This window comes from Caretta caretta, chromosome 2 (genome assembly GCF_965140235.1).
Source record: "Caretta caretta isolate rCarCar2 chromosome 2, rCarCar1.hap1, whole genome shotgun sequence".
Classification (NCBI taxonomy): Eukaryota; Metazoa; Chordata; order Testudines; family Cheloniidae; genus Caretta; species Caretta caretta.
Window position 1 is genome coordinate 260,884,658 of NC_134207.1, and position 24,881 is coordinate 260,909,538.

Here is a 24,881-nt window from a genome sequence, read left to right on the forward strand (position 1 = left end):
TCAGGTCTTTTCCAACCCTGATCTTCTGTGATTCTATTGCAGTTGGTCCTGGATGTGCCACCTGAGGTCTGTCCTTCATTGCCCTTGACTCATACAAATGCATAGTAACAGAGAATCCAAACCTGGATCACGATCAGCTTCCAGTGTAAACAGATGAGACTTATACAGCACCTAGCACAATAATGTCTTGGTCTATGACTGGGGCTCTTAGGCGCTACAAATAGTAGTACAAGTAATTTTAATAACAGTAAACAGTGAGCAAAAGAGATGTCCTATGAAAACAGAGTGATGACGGTTTGCAAACATCCTGTTACTTCCATGATGTGAGACCTTTTTGGTTGCTTTTGCTTATTAACGTTATTGTTATTCACACACCCATATTGTGAGTTTGGGTCCTGGGATAGGAGTGTGGTAAGGAGGGAAGGCAGAAAGTGAACAGCTGAAAGGAAAGACAAAGGGAAGAGAATGAGTTCAAGGCAGTCTGAGGGGAGGCAGGAATAAAAGAGAGAGGGAAGCCTGGATTAAGGCTGAAGTGAACTATGAGGGAGGGAGTTGGCGCAAACAGCCAATCATCACAAGGGAGATGGCTATTAGCCAGGATGGGCAGGGACTGTGTCCCGAGCCTCTGTTTGCCAGAAGCTGGGAATGAGTGACAGGGGATGGATCACTTGATGATTACCTGTTCTGTTCATTCCTTCCAGGGCACCTGGCACTGGCCACTGTCAAAAGACAGGATACTGGGCTGGATGGACCCTTGGTCTGACCCAGAAGGGCCATTCTTATGTCCAGAAAGCATAGTCTGATGCCATCAGTAGAGTCAAGAATTCACTGCTGTAGCTCAAGCCTGGCTCCATCCAGGCAGTTTCTCCATTTCCCAAGCCTGCATGGCTAGAAGAGGATGGGGCGGAGGGGCACAAGAGACCAAGTGCCCCCAGATGAAGGATGGGGGTCTTTTTTGAACACATCTGGGTTTGGGGAAGAAAGAAGATTGTTCTAACAGAGATTTAAAAATATCCTAGATCTTCAAACCAGGGCCATAATCAGGACACGGCGAACGGGGCAGCAGCCCAGGGCGCAAGGCCACAGGGGTGGAAACAGATTGGGATGGGGGAACGGTAGGGGATGCAAATATGCTTGCTTGCCCTGGGTGCTAAAATGCCTAGTTACAGCTCTGCTTCACACCTCATGGTCTCTAGAATACCCCAGTAAAGTTCAATTAGTGACAGTAGTTTGTTTACCTCAGTGCAGCAACATAGGGTCATGCCTGCAGTGCCCTGCTGTAGGGGTCACTGAATGGTAGCAGGTGAAAAACTTGGTCGGTACCTTGACATTTGGATACTTGGCTAAACTTCCTGGCTCTACTGACAGTGCTGGGGGCTTTCTTGTGAGATTTCAAGTACTTCTGGCTTCCAGCTGGGCAAATGGTCCTTGGCGAGCAGCCTCTTTTGTTGCACTCTAAGACTAAAAAGAGCATAGGTGTGTAACAATAACATACATATATATTTTAAAAAATATATCTCAACTTTTTTGACCCTCAGGAAAAGTTCAGTTTGTTTGGCTCAATTTTATGGGTAATTTTTGATCTGGTTCTTACTTTATCCAAACCCACCATCATTCTGATGAACATCTAGAGGAGCTGCTAAACTGAGGTCTCTCTTGCCCATCCAGTTGTGATGTAAAGTCCCAGGATTCTTTTCCAAAGGAAAACACTGATACTCTACTTTCTTCGTCAGCCTTTTCTTTCTCACTTAAATAGATTCCAGTATGGCTATACTTTGAGCTGGCGGTGTAATTTCCAGCTCAGAGACATTAGATCAGATTGAATTTGACAAATGGTTTTGGTTGACATTTTTTTTTAGAGCGATTAAACATTTTGTTTTGACCATTTCATTTTGAAACGTTTTGTTTTGACTTGTTGACTCAAAGTGGCATTTCAAATTAATTTTGGGCAATTAAAAAAAAAAGGCAAAAAAATGAGGGGAAACCACCATAGATGTCCAATTAAAAATGAAATACTCGACCAAAAAATTAACAACATAGTTTTGAGGCCACCGAAAACATTTTGAGTTGACTGAAATTTTTGGGGGGCATTTTCGATTTGGTGAAAACTTTGTGAAAAAACAATTTGGGTTCCAATCAAACCAGAATTTTTTTTAAAAAATTTGGTTCAGCCTTCCCAAACTGAAAATCCATTAACTCAGCCCTACCTGAGTAGTTTCAAAGTTTCCATGAACCTCAAATCACAAGTGATGAGTCCCACAGATCCTACAGTCTGGTGGCCGGATCTTTGGCTGACATAAAAGGGTGTAGCTCCATTGAAGTGAATGGCGCTATGCCAATTTACACTAGCTAAGGATGTGTCCAGGGGATGGAATGTAAATGGGAGGGAACCAGGTGTCTCCTCCTCCCCAAGCTCCAGGGATGAGCTTCCAGTGTTCAGGGCTATTCTGTGATGCCATTTTGTGAGTGGGTGATGTTGCAGATTCAATATCATCCTGTTGACATGCAACATTGCAAAGACAAGTCTGCCAAACGCAATGTCTGTGTAGGGGTCAGCAGACTCCACCAGAGCTTGATAGAGTGGATTTGTAGTTTTGTCTAAAACTTTTCCCCATTTGCTTCGTATGGTAAATCACTCAGCTTTCTTCAAACTTATCCTCAATTTTCATTTCCTGACACGGAATGACAGCTTCCACCAAATTGCATTGAAGTAAAATTCTGAAGTTTGCACAGTAGGGTGCATCCTTTATGAGCCTCTTAGCAATCTCAGGCCTTTCCACACTTTTACTTCTATTTAAAACCCTTCCTTAGATTTCTCTATACAAAACCAGATTCTTTTTCTTACCTGCACTTAAGGCAGGGAGAACTATAATCTAGCAATTAGCTGCCATTGTTGGCATACACCTTACTACTAGGAGAAGTTCTTAAGCTGCCTGAAAGCACTCATAAAATACCACCTAACTGCTAAAATTGGTTTTCTACCCTTTAGAGCTGCACTCTTAAAGTGAAAAGAAAAGGAGGACTTGTGGCACCTTAGAGACTAACCAATTTATTTGAGCATAAGCTTTTGTGAGCTACAGCTCACTTCATTGGATGCATACTGTGGGAAATACAGAAGATGTTTTGATACACACAAACCATGAAAAAATGGGTGTTTATCACTACAAAAGGTTTTCTCTCCCCCCACCCTACTCTCCTGCTGGTAATAGCTTATCCAAAGCGATCACTCTCCTTAGAATGTGCACGATAACCAAGGTGGGCCACTTCCAGCACAAATCCAGGGTTTAACAAGAACATCTGAGGAACGGGGGCGGGGGGGTACCTTGCACCTATTTCCCCTTATTTTTTCCTAACACACACACACACACACACCGTTCCTCAGACGTTCTTGTTAAACCCTGGATTTGTGCTGAAAGTGGCCCACCTTGGTTATCGTGCACATTCTAAGGAGAATGATCGCTTTGGATAAGCTATTACCAACAGGAGAGTGGGTTTGTGTGTGGGGGGGGGGGGGGGAGAAAACCTGGATTTGTGCTGGAAATGGCCCATGTCGATTATCATACACATTGTAAGGAGAGTGATCACTTTAGATAAGCTGTTGCCAACAGGAGAGTGGGTTTGTTGGGGGGGGTGGGGAGAAACCCTGGATTTGTGCTGAAAATGGCCCACCTTGATTATCATACACATTGTAAGGAGAGTGATCACTTTAGATAAGCTATTACCAGCAGGAGAGTGGGGTGGGGGGAGAGAAAACCTTTTGTAGTGATAAACACCCATATTTTCATGGTTTGTGTATATAAAAACATCTTCTGTATTTTCCACAGTATGCATCTGATGAAGTGAGCTGTAGCTCACGAAAGCTTATGCTCAAATAAATTGGTTAGTCTCTAAGGTGCCACAAGTACTCCTTTTCTTTTTGCAAATACAGACTAACACGGCTGTTACTCTGAACTCTTAAAGTGGCTTGTAACAGTTTTCATAAACTCTTTAGATGTACATATTATAAAATAAAAGGCCAGATTGTTTTTACTTGTTGTTTAGAGGATTTCGGGATCTGTGTCTAGTTCTCATATCCCCATCAAACATGGGTGAAACAGCAAAATAACTTTATTTGTGCTTGCTTTTTTGTAGGTGGAATGCAAAGCAGTGATGGTCTTTTTCCACTATTGTGTCATGTCCAACTATTTCTGGCTGTTCATTGAGGGATTGTACCTTTTCACCTTACTCGTGGAGACCTTTTTCCCAGAGAGGAGATATTTTTATTGGTACACCATCATCGGCTGGGGTAGGTGGCATTTCTTACATGGGCTTTGTTTATTTTTAACCCTGCTGCATGCAAAAGACTTCACTCCCCCTAATTTTATCTTGAAATGAGGAGTTGAATGAGAACAAGTGAATGAGTGTAATCAAAGCAGAAGCCACCTGGTATTTTCAGTCACCAGCTCCAGGCACTTGCATTTCTATGCTCTCCATGTGTTTGCATGTACAAGTGTGTGTGGCATGTAATCTAAAAGGAGGACTTCCTTACCTCCCACCCCAAAGCCCCGGCATCACAACCATCTTCCTTGCCCAATTTGAGATGAATGAGACCTGCTTTTGGGGCTCCTCAGCAGTGCTCATAAGCCAGTCATATGGTTGGCTGTAGAACCGTGGAGATCCAAACGTCTTTCTTTCTGAAGAAAATCAACATGCCTCTTGTAGCACTCCAAGAAGTGTTTTAATAGTCAAAAAAGAAGCAAACCAGACAACCTGCACTTCTCCATTATATGTGGATTAAGTGATGTAAGTTTTTTTTTTCTCCTCCCACTGGTATTACAGATATCAGTATTGCCATTATAAACCAAACTGCTTCTATTACCAGCAGGAGAGTGAGTTTGTGTGTGTGTGGGGGGGGGGGAGCGGAGGGTGAGAAAACCTGGATTTGTGCTGGAAATGACCCAACTTGATGATCACTTTAGATAAGCTATTACCAGCAGGACAGTGGGGTGGGAGGAGGTATTGTTTCATGGTCTCTCTGTGTGTATAATGTCTTCTGCAGTTTCCACGGTATGCATCCGATGAAGTGAGCTGTAGCTCACGAAAGCTCATGCTCAAATAAATTGGTTAGTCTCTAAAGTGCCACAAGTACTCCTTTTCTTTTTGCGAATACAGACTAACACGGCTGTTACTCTGAAACCTTCTTCTTGTCTCCCAGTCTAGCCATACCCGCATTAAAATAAGGACGATATTGCATCACTTGCGAGCATATGGTTTCCTTTAGAGGATTTCTCTTTGCAAGAAGAGTTCTTAATGTTCTTAACAGGAACTTTTCTGCTTATACAAATCAGAAAAATAGCCGCTCTGGTTCATTCCTTGAGGCTACAGTCATGTCTGAAAGCTGATGACTGAGTGGAAAGCATCTCTAAGTAAGACTCGCTTCACAATCCAGAAGTGGATAGGTAAATAGGAGCTGGTTATCTTGGAAAGAAACAAACCGTGCTTTAGAGAATCCTGTGATGATATGTAATGTGCTTATTTTGGATGTGAAACTTCTGGGGCCAAATTCATGTTAATCAGACAGTATGTAATTGAAATTTTGGCTATGAATCCAAGATGTCAGACACAGGAGAAACCATTGATTGCAGCTGCTTGTCTCAGGTTTAATCGCATGGTCTCAAGGTTAGGCCCAATGTTTTATGTTTTGTAAAACAAGTTCCCTTCAAAACTGATCATGGATAGAAATAACTTCTTGGAGTAATTTAAAAAAAACAGCAAAAGAAATCTGAAAACATTTACAGCTCTGGTTCTTCTGATTTGTATTATTTTAGCACTTACGAGCCCCAATAGGATTCAGGGCTCCATTGTGCTAGGCCCCGTATATACGCATAGGAGACAGCTCCTGCTATGAAGATCATGCACTCTAAACAGATAAAGAGTGGGAGGGGAAACAGAGCCACAGAAAGATGAAGTGAGAAAGCCAGGTATAGAACTCTTGTCTTTGCAGGCCTAAACCAACACCCTAGCCACTCAACCACGCTGCTTCTCAGCTAAGCTGTTATCTAATCTAAAAGAGCAGGGCTCTGTGCCTAGGCAGAGCCCACTGAGTTTAATGACACTCCATGCAGGCGTAAAGCTCTATCCCCATAGATCTGCTTGCAGGATCTTCTAGGCCTATGTCTGTTAGCGCATCTGAATATAGTGTTCAATATGAGAACAATATAAGACAGCATACAGACACACTGACAAAGGGATTGTCCGTCTATATAATTAAAGAACTACCTAGATGTGTAACCAGACCATAGTGCAACCCTGTCTCAGGTGAATATTTGATTTCAGGATCATAAGTTCCCCAGAGCAAAAGATGTCCAACGCTTCAAGGTGCATGGAGCTGCATGCATAGGAGCTGAAGGGGGGTCAGCACTCTGCAGGGCTGAGGTCTTCACCAGTGTTTTGGAGGGCCCCAAGTGCATTGTCAGCACTTAGCATAAAATTAATGCAGTTACAAACGTGGATACTTTTCTGAACTATTCAGTCCTCTTAGCCCTGCAAAATAGGACTGATAATTTCAGGAAAGATCCTATCTTCTCATAAGATTTCTTGTAATTTCTGCTCCTGGTAAGGGAAGAAATTCTCTCTGCAAGAATGGGCCTTTCAGCAGCATTTTGATGCTGCTTTTATTCTGACCTTGCCATATCAACCATATCAACACACACACAAACACCATATGCATAGAAATAAACAGCAGTGCATTCATCATTTCAATGAAAATCCATGTGTCATGGAGCTGGCTCAAGAGATGTAGGTCAGGCTTGACAAAGCCCTGGCTGGGATGATTTAGTTGGGGATTAGGTCCTGCTTTGAGCAGGGGGTTTGGACTAGATGACCTCCTGAGGTCCTTTCCAACCCTGATATTCGATGATTCTATGACTCTGTGTATCCACAAGTACTTGGCTCCGGCGGAATCACAGAGCTCCTCTGGCCAGAGCAGGAGCAGGGAGCAAGCTCCTCCGGTCCTGACGCTTGAAGAGGTTGCGCGCTCTCTCACCTCTGAGGTCCCGTGGCTGGAAGAGCTGTTAGCTCCCACTGCGGCCCCGGGACCTGCACCCCTGCTTGCCCCCCATCTCCTCCCCGGGCATATCCCTATATGGAAGCGTTGTTTGGATTACATTTGCAATAGATACATTGGGCCCAATTCTGATCTCACACCCACTTTTCATTGTTGTAGCTCCACTGACTTTTTTGCAGTAACTTCTGATTTACACCATTGTAAGCAAGAGACGCAGCAGACCGGTTTGATCTGATCATACTTACAGTTTCATCAGATCTTCATTTTTAATGTAATGTTTTGGTTTGAAATTTTATAAACATCCATTATACACCCAAAGATCCTTGGTCTTTCATAAGCATGAGAATATTAAAATTGGATTCAACTTAACATGCTTTATTTCCTCTCCCCAGAATGTTTATTTTTGTTGCTGTTCAATCTCTCTCTATTTTAACTTTTTAGAATATCCGGGTATGTTCTTCTTTGACAGAGCTCTGCTTTGCTCAACCAAATAGGTTTAGAAAGTGGTATTCTCAATTTTAGTAGCTTCAGGACAGGCCCTGAGAAGATTAATTCTACTTATTAACCAATGTGACACCAACTCAGCTTTGCAAAATATATGAAGCTTACTTGTGGCTGCCAGTCTCACCTCCTGCTACACCCTAGGGTTGTCTACGTCCTTGTGGTTTCTGTCAGTCCCTCTCCTTAATCTTCCCACCAGAGGTTGAATCTTTCATTTGCCCCATTTCAAAAATACAATGCATGCCATTAAAACTCCACATTTGCCTCTGTGCAGCGGTTGCATCCCTCAGCATCTCTAAGTAGAGGAAGATGCCTGGCTTATTTCCAGTGTTTTGTGTGGTGACTGAACAATATCAACAGCACAACAATCTAATCCTGCACCATTCTACGACATTGGCCTGAAACACTATAGACCCCTCCCTGTCGTCATTTATACTCATGAAACCTCACTGAAGTCATCTCACCCTTTTTGGATTCTGACTTGAAGTCCTTACTCGAATGCCAAATCCTTAGAGAGTAAGGGCTGCTAGATTCAAGAACAATCCTGTTGTAAGCTGTAGGGCTTGGGGTCATTCCTAGCAGCTTTTTTTCCCCTATAAGCCATTGAAATATAAAACCTCCGTGGAGAAAGATTGTGCATCAGATGGAAGTGATGTGCGCTGTGCAAATAAGGATAATAAATAACAATAAACAAATAATGATTTCTCTCTCTTGTCTTTTGTAGGCACCCCGACAATTTGTGTCACTGTCTGGGCTGTACTGAGACTTCACTTTGATGATACCGGGTAGGTACCATTGGGTGAGAAACTCTCCAGTCACCTCATTTTCAAGTGAAGTACAGAAGGGAAGAGGTCTGGTGGTTAGAGTAGGGGAATGTGGGCCAGGAGACCTGGCTTCCGTTCCCAACTCTGCCACTAACTCATTGTATAACTTTGGGCAATTTGCTTAGGCTAAACCAGTGGTTCTCAACTTGCGACCCAATCAGCACAGAGCTGTGGCCCATGTGACATTCTCAGGGCCATACTGGTCGTATTGGATGTGGCCCACATAACACATTGTGGGCTACATATGCGGCCCACAGTGGTAAACAGGTTGAGAACCATTGGGCTAAACCACTGAGTACCTAAGGTTGGACTCCTAAATACCTATTTAAGCACAGAAGTAGACGTGATACAGTATTCTGAGTTGCTGCCCTTTGAAGCCAGTGGGGATTTCAGGTACTCAGCATCTCTGAATATTAGATCCCAACTTCACCAAAGATTAGAGATGTTTGTATCTGAGGTTCTGGCTCAGGTCCGTCTCTCTCAAATTCCCTTCCTAGTGATTCAGTGACTGACTACACGTAAAAACCTCTCTCCATGGAGGATTTGGGTTTTTTTTTTATCCAATGTTCTATTTTGATGATAAAACAAATTAAATCACCTATTTCCATGCAAAACAAGCCAGAAATCCCTGCTGTGTCATTATGATGATTATAGCACTGGTCCTAAAAGCATTAATTGCTTTTAGAAATCCAGATGGCCCCTGTTTTGGGGGAGTAAATATCTCATGGGAGGAAAAACCTTTGCTGCTTTATTTCTGAGAAGTTTATTATCATGCAGCACATGTAGATGGAGTCGAGCTGAGTCTCTCAGTGGCTATTTTATTTTATTTTTTTGAAAGATCAGCTAGGTTTGTTCAAGGGTGGGGAGGAAAAGCCAGCGTGAGTCTGAAAACATTTCAGAAATCATGGGGCGGGGAATCCACCAAGAGAAAGGGTAAGGGCTGAAATTTAAAGACACTGACTTCAACTCCTGATGCAGCCCAGTGTAAGTGAGAAGGGAACTGGGTCTCTAGATGGTGCTGTCTGTCAATCCAGAGTAATACCACTGAAGGGAATGGAGTTACACCAGAGCTCAGAATTTGGCATCTTAAAATGGAAAAGGGCCTTCCCCCGCAATAGAAGAAGTCATGTGGTTCTGGTCTCCACAGCAGCAAGCCACTCTTACCTGTAACAGAGTCTGCCTGGGGAGTGCAGTCTTTAAGTCGATACTTACATGCCCAGCTCTTTTCTCATTGTTTTTCATATTCTAATGTACTCTTACGTCTCTGACTCATAAGAAAGGGAAAAGTGGCTGTTGCTTCCACCCCTTTCATTCTGTGGGAGGCGCACGGGTTGGGCTAAAGTGGTCTTGGGAAATGCACATTTTGCCCTTGTAACTGCTTATGTTAGAAACCAGCCCATGGGCAGTCAGGTTCAGTGGAAGGTGCAAGAGTCATGGCTAGTGGTCAAAGCAGGAACTGGGAAGCAAATCCAGCCCCAGGGCCAAGGCTGGAGTCAGGAACCAGTAGCCATTCCAGGAGTCAGTGCCGGAGCTAAGAGCCAGGCCAAGGGTCAGAGCCAGGATTGGAAGCCAGTAGCCACGCCAAGGGTCAGAACTGGAGTCAAGAACCAGAGTCAGGGTGAGGAAGCTGTAGCCAGGAGCAATCAGAGGTAGTTAGGACTGAGCAGGAACAAGGCTGGGGAACAAGGCAGTAACAGGAGCAATGCTGGAATACGGCAAGGAGCAGCAGGCACAGGGACGGTCGCAGCTGTGGACATGAATGTACTGAGCCACTAGAGAGCTGATGCTGGGCTAACAGCCAGCCAGTTGCTCTTCCTGACCAGTTAGGTGGGGCAGTTAGTCAGGTAGCCTGCTGCAAGCCAGCTGCACTTGTTGGGGTGCTGGGAAACAGACTGTTCCAGGCCCTGATCCCTGACAGCTTATTCCTTTATGGACAAATTCTTAGCCACAAAATAATGCATATTAACACTGCAAAACTACTGTTAATGATGTCCTGTCATAAATATAAAGGGAAGGGTAAACCCCTTTGAAATCCCTCCTGGCCAGGGGAAAGCTCCTCTCACCTGTAAAGGGTTAAGAAGCTAAAGGTAACCTCGCTGGCACCTGACCAAAATGACCAATGAGGAGACAAGATACTTTCAAAAGCTGGGAGGAGGGAGACAAACAAAGGGTTTGTGTCTGTCTGTGTGCTGCTCTTGCCAGAGACAGACCAGGAATGGAGTCTTAGAACTTTTAGTAAGTAATCTAGCTAGGTATGTGTTAGATTATGATTTCTTTAAATGGCTGAGAAAAGCATTGTGCTGAATAGAATAACTATTTCTGTCTGTGTATCTTTTTTGTAACTTAAGCTTTTGCCTAGAGGGGTTCTCTATGTTTTTGAATCTAATTACCCTGTAAGATATCTATCATCCTGATTTTACAGGGGGGATTTCTTTATTTCTATTTACTTCTATTTTTTATTAAAAGTCTTCTTGTAAAAACTGAATGCTTTTTCATTGTTCTCAGATCCAAGGGTTTGGGTCTGTGGTCACCTATGCAAATTGGTGAGGCTTTTTATCCAACATTTCCCAGGAAAGGGGGGGTGCAAGTGTTGGGAGGATTGTTCATTGTTCTTAAGATCCAAGGGTCTGGGTCTGTAGTCACCTAGGCAACTTGGTGAGGCTTTTTACCAAACCTTGTCCAGGAAGTGGGGTGCAAGGTTTTGGGAAGTATTTTGGGGGGACAGACGCGTCCAAACAGCTCTTCCCCAGTAACCAGTAATTGTTTGGTGGTGGTAGCGGCCATTCCAAGGATAACGGGTGTAATATTTTGTACCTTGGGGAAGTTTTGACCTAAGCTGGTAAAGATAAGCTTAGGAGGTTTTTCATGCAGGTCCCCACATCTGTACCCTAGAGTTCAGAGTGGGGGAGGAACCTTGACATGGTGGCACAGTGGTGGGATTAACCTGAAATCATTTGAGATCCAGTTGAGATTTTTTGAACTAGAAATACAGAGTTTAAAAAGGAAATTTTTTTTTCTTTGGAAAGAAAGTCCAGAAAGCAGCTTTGAAACTTTGGCCAAGCAGAGACAAAAGGGGATTATCTTGTGAATTGCAGGTTTTTTTGCCTGGAGGCAGGGTACTTAACTCCTGCAGGGAAATTCACAGTCTTCCAACCCATTGTTTTTTTTTTTTCTTTTCTTCCTAAAAGTAAATAGGGGGTGTGTGTTCTACCCATTTGCTTTTTCTTTGGGCTGGGTAAGCAGGTTTCCAAGCAGTTGGAGGTTTTTTGCTTTAATTTGGGCCCAGAGCAGAGACAAGGGAATTGTCTTTTTCTGTAGGCTGACAATCACTATCAGAGAATAGGTATTCTATTGCAGCACAGCAAAATTTTACAGCCAAGTTTTGTTTGTTTATTTCTAAACCTCGGGTGTAAAGTTAGTTAAAAACAGAGAGGTTAGAATGACCAAATCCTCAGCTCGACTACAGCTGGAATTAGCCAAATTTCAGGCTGAGGAAAGACAAAGGGAACATGAAAGACAGATAGAACTCATGCGGCTGAAGAAGGAACAAGAAAGGGAGGCAGCGAGAGAAGCAGAACAACACCAAGCGGCTGCTCACAGGAGAGCTATGGAAGCAAGGGACAAAGAACTGGAGGAGAAGGAAAAAGAGAGGAAGTATGTGGAGGAGATGGAGAAGATAAAGGCCCAGCAGAATATACCAACAAACCCTAGCAATCCTTCTCCAGGTACCACTTCCCATCCCAGAAAGTTCCCCACCTACAAGGCAGGTGATGATACTGAGGCCTTCTTAGAAAACTTCGAAAGGGCCTGCCTTGGGTACAACATCTCTACTGACCAATACATGGTAGAGCTGAGGCCGCAGCTCAGTGGACCCTTAGCTGAGGTGGCAGCTGAAATGCCTAAAGAACACATGAACAAGTATGAACTGTTTAAATCCAAGGCAAGAGTCAGAATGGGGATAACACCCGAGCAGTCTCGTCGGAGGTTCAGAGCCCTAAGGTGGAAACCAGACGTGTCATTTACCCGACATGCCTACCACATTGTGAAACATTGGGATGCCTGGATATCAGGAGCAAGTGTTGAATCTCCAGTAAATTTGCCCTTCCTAATGCAAATGGAACAATTCTTAGAGGGTGTTCCTGAGGAAATAGAAAGATACATCCTAGATGGGAAACCCAAAACTGTAATTGAGGCAGGAGAGATTGGAGCCAGATGGGTGGAGGTGGCAGAGAAGAAGAAAACTGGTCGCAGTTGGAGCGGAGACCAGAAGGGACCACCCCAGACCACACCCTATTACCGGGGGCCGCCCAAAGCCCCACCTACCTCCCAAAGAACCCTCCAGACCCCTTATCGTCCCACCACCCCATTCTCCAGCAACCCTCCTCGCCCCAGTGACCCGTCAGCTGGACGATGTTTTAAGTGTAACGAGCTGGGGCATGTAAAGGCCAACTGCCCCAAGAACCCCAACAGATTACAGTTCATTGCACCGGAATCACACCAGAGGTCCACAGGCCCAGATACCTCCCAGATACCCTTGGAGCGGAGGGAAACTGTGAGTGTGGGCGGGAAGAAGGTCACCGCGTGGAGGGACACCGGAGCACAAGTGTCAGCTATCCATGCTTCCTTAGTGGACCCCAATTTAATCAACCCAGAGATCCAAGTGACGATTCAACCCTTCAAGTCCAACTCTTTCAATTTGCCTACAGCCAAGTTGCCTGTCCAGTACAAGGGCTGGTCAGGAATGTGGACTTTTGCAGTCTATGATGATTATCCCATCCCCATGCTGTTGGGGGAAGACTTGGCCAATCATGTGAAGCAGGCCAAGAGGGTGGGAATGGTCACCCGCAGCCAGGCTAAACAAGCCGTGAGGCCTAGCTCTGTTCCGGAAACTTCTATCAGGACCCAGTCAGAGGTGATGGACCTGGACCCCAGGCCAATGTCTGCAACAGCAGTAGTGGATCCAGTCCCAGAGACCCAGACGGAACCAGTCCCAGAACCGGAACCAGCCGAACAACCAACACCAGACCCCGTGTCAGCACTGAATCCAGTACTTGCAACCTCAACAACAGAGGGCCCCACCAAACCTGAACTGGCAGCAGCCGATAACCCGACCCAAGAGGCTCAGCCGGAGCCTGAATCCCAACATAGTGCACCAGCGGAGAGCGGTTCACAGTCAACAGAAACAGCTCCATCCCCTATATCGCTTCCAGAGGGACCAAGCCTAGGTCCACAATCCCATGAGGAACTGATGTCTCCAGCATCAAGGGAACAGTTCCAGACCGAACAGGAAGCAGATGAAAGCCTCCAGAGAGCTTGGACGGCGGCACGGAGCAACCCACCGCCTCTCAGCTCTTCTAATCGATCCAGGTTTGTTGTAGAAAGAGGACTTTTATACAAGGAAACTCTTTCTGGTGGACACCAGGAAGACTGGCATCCTCAGAGACAGTTGGTAGTTCCAACTAAATACCGGGCCAAGCTCTTGAGCTTAGCCCATGATCACCCTAGTGGCCATGCTGGGGTGAACAGGACCAAAGACCGTTTGGGGGGGTCATTCCACTGGGAGGGAATGGGCAAGGATGTTTCTACCTATGTCCAGTCTTGTGAGGTGTGCCAAAGAGTGGGAAAACCCCAAGACCAGGTCAAAGCCCCTCTACAACCCCTCCCCATCATTGAAGTTCCATTTCAGCGAGTAGCTGTGGATATTCTGGGTCCTTTTCCGAAAAAGACACCCAGAGGAAAGCAGTACATACTGACTTTCATGGATTTTGCCACCCGATGGCCAGAAGCAGTTTTAATGCAGAAAGGACCTGATCAAGAATTCCACCCTGTAGTGTTTCTCAGCAAAAAACTGTCTGAGAGGGAAAGCAACTGGTCAGTCACTGAAAAAGAATGTTATGCCATTGTCTACGCTCTGGAAAAGCTACGCCCATATGTTTGGGGACGGCGTTTCCACCTGCAAACCGACCATGCTGCACTAAAGTGGCTTCACACCGTCAAAGAAACTAACAAAAAACTTCTTCGGTGGAGTTTAGCTCTCCAAGATTTTGATTTCGACATCCAACACATCTCAGGAGCTTCTAACAAAGTGGCTGATGCACTCTCCCGTGAAAGTTTCCCAGAGTCAACTGGTTAAAATCGTCCTTGAGATGTGGAAAATATTGTTAGTCTTTATGTACTTGGTAGTATATTTAGAGATGCATGTGTCTTATTAACTCTGTTTTTCCTAGAGCTCCAGGAAGAAATCCCAGCCAGTGTTTCACCCTAGCTGAGATTTGGGGGGCGTGTCATAAATATAAAGGGAAGGGTAAACCCCTTTGAAATCCCTCCTGGCCAGGGGAAAGCTCCTCTCACCTGTAAAGGGTTAAGAAGCTAAAGGTAACCTCGCTGGCACCTGACCAAAATGACCAATGAGGAGACAAGATACTTTCAAAAGCTGGGAGGAGGGAGACAAACAAAGGGTTTGTGTCTGTCTGTGTGCTGCTCTTGCCAGAGACAGACCAGGAATGGAGTCTTAGAACTTTTAGTAAGTAATCTAGCTAGGTATGTGTTAGATTATGATTTCTTTAAATGGCTGAGAAAAGCATTGTGCTGAATAGAATAACTATTTCTGTCTGTGTATCTTTTTTGTAACTTAAGCTTTTGCCTAGAGGGGTTCTCTATGTTTTTGAATCTAATTACCCTGTAAGATATCTATCATCCTGATTTTACAGGGGGGATTTCTTTATTTCTATTTACTTCTATTTTTTATTAAAAGTCTTCTTGTAAAAACTGAATGCTTTTTCATTGTTCTCAGATCCAAGGGTTTGGGTCTGTGGTCACCTATGCAAATTGGTGAGGCTTTTTATCCAACATTTCCCAGGAAAGGGGGGGTGCAAGTGTTGGGAGGATTGTTCATTGTTCTTAAGATCCAAGGGTCTGGGTCTGTAGTCACCTAGGCAACTTGGTGAGGCTTTTTACCAAACCTTGCCCAGGAAGTGGGGTGCAAGGTTTTGGGAAGTATTTTGGGGGGACAGACGCGTCCAAACAGCTCTTCCCCAGTAACCAGTAATTGTTTGGTGGTGGTAGCGGCCATTCCAAGGATAACGGGTGTAATATTTTGTACCTTGGGGAATTTTTGACCTAAGCTGGTAAAGATAAGCTTAGGAGGTTTTTCATACAGGTCCCCACATCTGTACCCTAGAGTTCAGAGTGGGGGAGGAACCTTGACATGTCCACATGCTAACCAGACATGGTCCCCCGCACAAACCCTCCAGAGCAGGGCTAATCTATGCAGGGTCCTGACAAATTCAGTTTTACAGATCCTGGCTGAAATTTTCACAAGTGCCTGCGTAGCTTAAGAGCACAAGAATCATTGACTTTCCGTGGGACTCTTGCTCTGAAGTCACTTAGGCTCTTTTGAAAATTCCATTCACTGAGTGTGTCAGGGATAAAAATACAGGCCATTGTCTGTGCCTGACCCATTAGACCCTGCCCTAGAATTTCACCCCACATATATATAGTTTTCCTGTCTTAGACAACCTATGGAGTGGTTCATTTGTGGGTATGAGTCAGGACTGATGGGGAAATTTCAGATCTGTGCACCACATACATATGGAAGATGGAATCTGGCTCACAAACATTTCCTCTACTCCCACACATGTACACACAACAAAGGGACCATAGTTTTTAATGTACGGGTTTCTACTCCACCCCACCACCCCCACCCCCAGTGTTTTGCAGGCAGGCATTTGACGTATGTAAAAGGTAAAGATAAACTTTCACAATATTAACATTTTGTTCTTCTGAGTTCTTTTCACTGTGGGTTAGAATCCGACAATACATCACTAGAACCAGGATTTACAGTTGTTATTCCCATGGGGAGGAAAGCTCACAACTTCAAGTGCAAAGCATTTTAGGATGCCTGATGGTGCTAGGAAAAATAAATCCCAATCAGTAACCATGCTTGATTTGTTTTAAAATTGGGAACACTAATCAAAAGCTGTGCAGGGGGGAAAAGGTCAGATGCATGTACAAGAAAAAAAAGTTTGCACTATTTTCCCAATTCTAGAAACACATCCAAGGCCTGAAAACCCAGACATTCTGTTGACCAATTTAGCCCTCAAATGAGTGTTTGTATGTAGTGCTCATGCAGTTCCATAGGTGTCAATTGTGCATATAAAGGCAGAATGCGGATCCAATGGGCAGAAATGCCATTTGCTTTAATGATAGATTGCTGCAGAGGACATTACAACAGTTAAAATAAGAACTGACCTAAACCTTTGCCCAAAACTCAATCTGAACCTTCTAAAATATCACTTTGCTCTTCTGCACAGTAAACCTCAAAACACCCCCTTGAGCTAGTTAAGTGCTCGAATACCCATTTTGCAAACGTGGACTGATGCATACAGACACTTGGGGCCAGATTTTCAAAGGTGCCTAAGGATGCATATCAGTGGCTAGCAGGATTTTTGGCAGTGCCTAAACAGGTGAGGCACCTAACTGTGATTGATTTAAATGGAAGTTAGGTTAAATCTCAAGAGACACCTCTTTGCATATTAAGGTGTCTAAATACCTTTGAACATCTGGCTCAGGTGATGTGGCTAAGGCTGCATAGGGAAGTCAGTGTCAGAGACAGGACTGGGAACTCTTATTTCTTGAGTCAAAGCCTTGTGCTTTAGTTGCAAGACCTTCCTTTCCCTCTTGTGACAAAGTTCCAGTAGAAGAAAATATCAATGTACTGGCGTGCCCTGTGGTCTCTTTATCTCTCTCTCTCTCTCTTTCTTCCCCTGAATCCCCCTTTATTTTTTAATTATTTTAGCTGCTGGGACATGAATGATAACACTGCCCTGTGGTGGGTGATCAAGGGTCCCGTGGTTGGATCAATAATGGTAAGTAACATACGTACAAGATATCTCTTCATGGCTATCAATATGAGCTAAAACTGAATTAAAGCCAATGACTCTACAGGTTGTCACATAGCAGAGGGTGAGGCTGGCTAGAAGTTGCTCTGCCCTAAGCAAATTGGAAAATACCTACTATTATGTAACATGCATGTACCCAAGTATTACTGCTCCCAGGGTTCATAGATACCTTTAGCATGCAGGACCTCTTTCTAGCTCTGGATAGTAAATCATGCACATCTCTTATTGAAGTGATTAATCACTGAAATAAACTACCAAGGGAAGTGGTGGATTCTCTGTCTTCTGGATGCCTTTCTGGAAGATGTGCTTTAGTCAAACACAAGTTATTGGGCTCAATACAGGAATAACGGGAGGAAATTATCTGGCCTGTGTAACACAGGAGGTCAGACCAGATGATCGTCGTTCTCCCTTCTGTCACTAAGCTCTATAAAGCCAATGCAAGTCATATCTGGAGCATCAGGATGACCCTGTCCTAGGCAGTGTATACTTGCTGTCATAGGCCCACCAGGCTTGCTTTGCCCCTATCAGTTGTACAATCAGTTGCCCACATGCAAAATGGGAAATGACTGCCTAGGAAGGTGCACTGCAGAACGGGATCTGGGGATCATAGAGGACCACAAGCTAAATATGAGTCAACAGTGTAACACTATTGCAAAAAAAACCGAACATCATTCTGGGATGTATTAGCAGGAGTGTTGTAAGCAAGATACGAGAAGTAATGCTTCCGCTCTACTCCACACTGATTAGGCCTCAGCTGGAGTATTGTGTCTAGTTCTGGGCACCACATTTCAGGAAAGATGTGGACAAATTGAAGAAAGTACAGAGAAGAGCAACAAAAATGATTAAAGGTCTAGAAAACATAATCTGTGAGGGACGATTGAAAAAATTGGGTTTGTTTAGTCTGGAAAAGAGAAGACTGAGAAGGGACATCAGGAACAGCCAGCATGGATTCACCAAGGGAAGGTCATGCCTGACTAATCTAATCACCTTTTATGATGAGATTACTGGTTCTGTGGATGAAGGGAAAGCAGTGGATGTATTGTTTCTTGACTTTAGCAAAGCTTTTGACACGGTCTCCCACAGTATTCTTGTCAGCAAGTTAAGGAAGTATGGGCTGGATGAATGCACTATAAGGTGGGTAGAAAGCTGGCTAGATTGTCGGGCTCAACGGCTAGTGATCAATGGCTCCATGTCTAGTTGGCAGCTGGTATCAAGTGGAGTGCCCCAAGGGTCGGTCCTGGGGCCGGTTTTGTTCAATATCTTCATAAATGATCTGGAGGATGGTGTGGATTGCACTCTCAGCAAATTTGCGGATGATACTAAACTGGGAGGAGTGGTAGATACGCTGGAGGGCAGGGATAGGATACAGAAGGACCTAGACAAATTGGAGGATTGGGCCAAAAGAAATCTGATGAGGTTCAATAAGGATAAGTGCAGGGTCCTGCACTTAGGATGGAAGAATCCAATGCACCGCTACAGACTAGGGACCGAATGGCTAGGCAGCAGTTCTGCGGAAAAGGACCTAGGGGTGACAGTGGACGAGAAGCTGGATATGAGTCAGCAGTGTGCCCTTGTTGCCAAGAAGGCCAATGGCATTTTGGGATGTATAAGTAGGGGCATAGCGAGCAGATCGAGGGACGTGATCGTTCCCCTCTATTCGACATTGGTGAGGCCTCATCTGGAGTACTGTGTCCAGTTTTGGGCCCCACACTTCAAGAAGGATGTGGATAAATTGGAGAGAGTCCAGCGTAGGGCAACAAAAATGATTAGGGGTCTAGAACACATGACTTATGAGGAGAGGCTGAGGGAGCTTGGATTGTTTAGCCTGCGGAAGAGAAGAATGAGGGGGGATTTGATAGCTGCTTTCAACTACCTGAAAGGGGGTTCCAAAGAGGATGGCTCTAGACTGTTCTCAATGGTAGCAGATGACAGAACGAGGAGTAATGGTCTCAAGTTGCAGTGGGGGAGGTTTAGATTGGATATTAGGAAAAACTTTTTCACTAAGAGGGTGGTGAAACACTGGAATGCGTTACCTAGGGAGGTGGTAGAATCTGCTTCCTTAGAGGTTTTTAAGGTCAGGCTTGACAAAGCCCTGGCTGGGATGATTCAACTGGGAATTGGTCCTGCTTCGAGCAGGGGGTTGGACTAGATGACCTTCTGGTGTCCCTTCCAACCCTGATATTCTATGATTCTATGACATGATGACAGTTTTCAAGTACATAATAGGTTGTTACAAGGAGGAGGGAGAAGAATTGTTTTTCTTAACCTCTGAGAAGAGGACAAGAAGCAGTGGGCTTAAATTGCAGCAAGGAAGGTTTAGGTTGGACATTAGGAAAAAATTCCTAAGTGTCAGGGTGGTTAAGCACTGGAATAAATTGCCTAGGGAAGTTGTGGAATCTTCATCACTGGGGATTTTTAAGAGCAGGTTAGACAAACACCTGTCAGGGATGGTTTAGATAATACTTAGTCCTGCCATGAGTGCAGGGTACTGGACTAGATGACCTCTCGGGGTCCCTTCCAGTCCTATGATTCTATAGTAGAGCCATATTTGTTATAAGACTAAGTTATGTGGGCACAGATGCGGAGACTAAGATGGATTCAGAAAATAATAATGCAACATTTGAAGGTAGAGGAGCGTAAAATGAAACCGTAAGGGTCCTGCAATTCCCGGTGACAGATCACCAAGGGGGATTCACCCTAGAGGATACGTAGGTGATGGTACTTCCACCCCCTTCCCTTGGGGGTTTCAGTGAAGGGAAAGTTAAAAATTATGTCTGGGGCTCTGATGCTGGATGCTGCTGAGGGGATGCCCTGAGCAGAGCTGTTCGCAATTTTTGACTATTTTTTTAATCAAAAATGCAGCAGCATTAAAATCAAAATGTTTTTTTGAAAACCTATCCGTATGGATGAAACGTTTGATTTTTGTCTGGAAAAAGGAATTTCAGAGCCTGGTGACTGTGTTAGCTTTTGTTTCTGGCGGGTTTTTAAATTGAAATTTTTAACAGAAACAAAATGGGATTTTTTTTTTACCACTTCTAGTGTTCGGTCAGGGCATTCCCCAGCTGCAGTAGCCAAGGCCCCTCACCTGCTCCCTTTTGTGGACATTATTCCACCACAGCCCCTTCCCCCCCCCACCTTCCTTCTCCCCGCCTGCATGGATCTGTGAGCTAAATCGAGCCTCAGGGCTGCAAGGAGCAATATGGCAAAGACACCTGCCTTACCCTCGCTCAGTAAGAGAACAAATCAGCTCTTCCTTCACATGTAGCCTGATTCTGAGAGGTGCTGAGTACATGAAGTCAATGGGAGTTGAAGGTGCTCAGTACCCCTTAGGCCTGAGATCTGGCCAGCCAAGTACAGGCATTCAAGGATCTGTTTCCCTTGCAGTTTTTGATAATGACAAATGCTGAAAGCTGTTTACTTAAGCCTCTCATTAACTGTTGCTGGCAAAGGCATGCTCAGGCACGCAAGGGAGTCTGTGCCCACAAAATCTGGGCTTGGGGCAATAGACAAAGTGGGAATGCTGCCTCCATGGCATATTGCCCCACTACTAATCATGACCCTGCAAAGTCCCCTCTCCACAGAGGTTCTACAGTATTCCAGCTCTGCAGGTTTGGGAGGAGTGAGGCAACGGGGCCAGCGGGTCAGACTCTCCCTGTCATATTAGGAGAACTACGGCATAGCTAATAGCATTCTCCCCATAAGCCAGGATTGCTTTTCATTTCTCTTTTTCTTCTCTTCCCAGATAAACTTTGTTCTTTTCATTGGCATAATCGTTATCCTTGTGCAGAAACTCCAGTCGCCTGATATTGGGGGCAACGAATCCAGCATTTACTTGTAAGTACAATAGCTGTCAAATAATCACTAATTAATTCAGATCTCTAATATACACATAGGAAAAACACGCTCAATAGAACTCAATTGACTTTTTTGCCTGTGTCATAGAGTCTATTAATGATTTTTTTTTAATCCAACGGCCACTAAAATACTTTTTTTAGTGCCACCTTTGATCTCTCTTTAAAGCTCTTAGAAAATAATTGTAAATGCTGTATATGTTTTAAAAAATGATTATGCACAGATCAGTTATTTGAAAATTAACATACTGTCCAGGCTTCGAGGATTGTTATATCTATGGGACAGTTTGCTGGGCTTCATATGTTCCAAGGACCTGATCCAGAGTCCACTGAATTCAATGAGAGTCGTTCTGTTAACTTCAGTGGACTTTATCAGAGATTCTAAGTTATGAAGTCCTTGTAAAGTTACATATATTCCCCTTTTTGGATGGTAATTTTGAATCCATTCAACATAAACTAAACAATCGTTATTGCTCTTTAAACTGCTTCAAAGCTCACAACTAATCTTAAATGTTTCCATGTGAGTTTTTAAATCGGAACTTGTTTTCATTTTGCCCTTTTATTTTTTTTTTTTCCAAAACATATGTCCTGTCCATTAGCTCCTACTTCTTCCTCCTCCTAGAGAGTCGTTGTCAGCACTGATTTGGCTGTAAATCCCCATCTCCGGTTTGTGTCTCCCATTAGAATTATTTTTGTTTTTCTTTTAAATACTTACGGAATGTTGAAAGGAAAAAAAAATAGCTACAAAATGCCTGGTGCTTCCCCTGGTTTCCTGCCTAAGGACTAAGCAGGTATCCCTTGCACCTTTCCAAAGTCCACGCATTTTGTGCAAGCTAAAACCCTGATTATTAGTCTTTGCTTAGCACTGAAAAATCCAATTTAACAGGTTACAGGAGGAGATTTCTTAACATTTAGGATTATGTTTAAAATTTCGATCTAATGCCTCCACTGTACCTTACAGCCCAGTCCAAAAGTCCTTACTTACGCAAAAATCCCATTGAGGTCTGTGGTGTAGTAAGCAGTTCATTTCGTCACTGTTAAGTCCTGGATGGAGCGTAGAGAGATCCTGTGTAGTGACCACGTTTAAGCTAATTTAGAAGATAGAACTTCAGGATCTTTGTCTCTGTTCAGCATCCTAAAAAATTCTCTTTGCATTCATTGCTATGGAGGCTTGTGTCTATGACAAAACACTGCAACATCAATATTTGCCTAAGTAAGCATTGCAGGTCTGGTCACTACAGGAACCCATAGTTCATTGTGTGACTGATGGATGAAAATCATTTTTTTCTCCTCTCCTATCCTCCAGTTTATGTTTGCATGAAATGGTGGCACTTCTGTAGATCACGGTCTCCTTTTGGTCTTCCCTAAATGGAACATCCATTTAATGAAGGTGTTTCACTCAAAGCTGTAAGCTTTATATCCACAGACCTAAAGAATGCTCTAAATACATTCTGCAGATACACACTGCTGAGACTTACAACTCAGAAGAAACTGTAGTGGCTAGGTTAGCCCGCTTACCCACATGGTTTGCCCAATCCAGTGCATGAAGACTTTCCATGTAATTGCTTGCAGGAAATCCCCACTGCATCTTAAATGGCAATCTAGATGTGCAGAGCCATCTCTTCCTGTGAATAGCTAAGTGCATGTTTGCTGCACAGCTATTACATATGAGGCAAAGCATGCCATAAATTCAAATGATTAGAGTAGGCTATGAAGCATCCTTGCCATTTTTTAGTCAATATGGTTACTGGGTTTCACTGATATTTTTCCTATGTGTATAGTTGGCAACCAGAACAAGAAAACATCATATTTTCTGTTTCATTCGCTGCCATTATTTTTTTCATATTTGTTTGCAACTGTATAAATGGACATGTGTAAATATATCCTTCATTTATGTACGTGTTATGAAGTGGAGTGTTGTTTATCCAAACAGATTTAACAGTAGCAAATGTATCTAGAAGTAAGGCAAGAAATAAAAAAATATATGCATAGATATTCACAGGCAGATATAGTATATATGCACACATACTGTATACAATTCTGTTGTTACATCAGAGGTATGGTTATGTCACCATATTAAAACTTCCATGGAATTTAACCTAGAGCCCATAATGAATATCTGCCCTGCCCTATTCTGTTATCTCAGACTAACAAATGTTTAGTTTGCCCATTTCTTTAACCAGACAAAAAATGAAACACTTCCACCCATTTCTGCAGTACTCTGGACACACCTCATATCAACAAACATGCTCAAAGCAGTTTTGGGGGGATTTATCTTTTTGTTCTAATGTACCATTTTGAAAAAAACACTGTGGAATTCAGTACTGTCAGGCTAAATGAGAATGAAAGACAAGGCAGCTTATTCTGCATCCCAGCTGTGAATCCATAGACATGATTCACGTGGGAGAAAAAATAAATGTTCGTATTGTTGAATACTGGTTGGAAAAAACAGTTTGGGTGAAATCCTGGCCCACTGACCTCAATAGGAGTTTTGGTATAGGGTCAAGAACTGGGGCCAGAATTTCATCCTTTATTATAAAAATGAGACAAGCCGTCAAAATTCCCACTCAGACAGTCCCATTTGGGTCAACTCAGTACTCAAGCCCCATTCAGCAAAGCACTTAAGCACACGTTAACTTGTTCAGCAAAGGAGTTAACCATGTGGCTGAGTCCCATTGACTTCAATGGGGTATAAGCACACGCTTAAAATTAAGCACCTGCTCAAATGTTTTGTTGAATCTGGGCATTAATAAACTGGAGGTTCACAAGTATATCTATGGGCAGAATTTGGGTCATTCAGTTCAGTGGAACTACTTATGTTACTGCTATTGCTCATGTGAATAGGGTGAACAAGATGTAGCCTCTTTACATTACCCTAAAAAGACCACTGTGAATATGTTGATACACACACACACACACACACAGAGGCAGAGAGAGAGAGAAAGAAATGTCATACAGTACTTTAGGATAAGTTAATTCATACACTTCCATATTAAAGACTATGTGTATCTTTTTTGTAAAGACAAATACTCTTTTCACCCATATGGGACAAAAAAAATTGTATCCATACATTATATCCATACATTAGGATAATTTTATATGTTGGATTTACTTGAGATGATACAGTATATGACCCAAATATAAATTAATATGTAAATGGTTCCTTATATATTAAAGTCCATACACATGAAATATGATATACTATCTGTGTATATGAAACACACATGCCCTTTCCATATGGGTAAACTTGCCTGTAACTCAAGAAGAATTCTAAAAAGCTTGTTACTAGCTTTGAGAGGAAATGAGAGGAAATGTTATATTCCTATTATCTATATTGTATCTTCACACATGAGGGTCATTTTATCAACTAGCTTATGAGTTTGCTGTTTCATAGACACTATGGGATAGACTCACAAAAGGACGTAGGTGCCTAAATCTGAGAATCAGACTCCATTGGGGTTCAAAAACCTTCTGTTCAACTGCCGCCTGTAGGTGCCTAAAAGTCTAAAATTGCTCAGCATCTAAATTTTTGCAATAGATATTCCTTAGGCGCCTATGTTTCTGCCTCTGAGCATGCACACTGCAGCCTTGTGCCAGTCATCCAGACACCTAAGCCCCAGTGTGATTCATGAACTGGGAAAGATAGATAGGTGTTTCTTCGCCTAACTTACCTGTGGGGCCCAATCCAGTAAGGGGACCTACAGAGGAGTGGAGGGAGAAGCATAAGGACCTCTGTCGTAACTTTAGCACAGTAGTTAGA

At 43.6% G+C, this 24,881-nt stretch overlaps 1 protein-coding gene across 9 annotated transcripts in view; it reads left to right on the forward strand.

The window, feature by feature from the left end:
- ADCYAP1R1 (ADCYAP receptor type I) overlaps window positions 1-24,881 on the forward strand; it is a 180,541-nt gene that overhangs the window by 116,222 nt on the left and 39,438 nt on the right. For all 9 annotated transcript variants that reach the window (XM_048837440.2, XM_048837444.2, XM_048837443.2 and 6 more), the window contains 4 exons: window positions 4,132-4,285; window positions 8,271-8,331; window positions 17,168-17,237; window positions 21,013-21,104. In XM_048837440.2, the coding sequence (XP_048693397.1) occupies window positions 4,132-4,285; window positions 8,271-8,331; window positions 17,168-17,237; window positions 21,013-21,104 (377 nt within the window). The remainder of the gene's footprint in view (window positions 1-4,131; window positions 4,286-8,270; window positions 8,332-17,167; window positions 17,238-21,012; window positions 21,105-24,881) is intronic.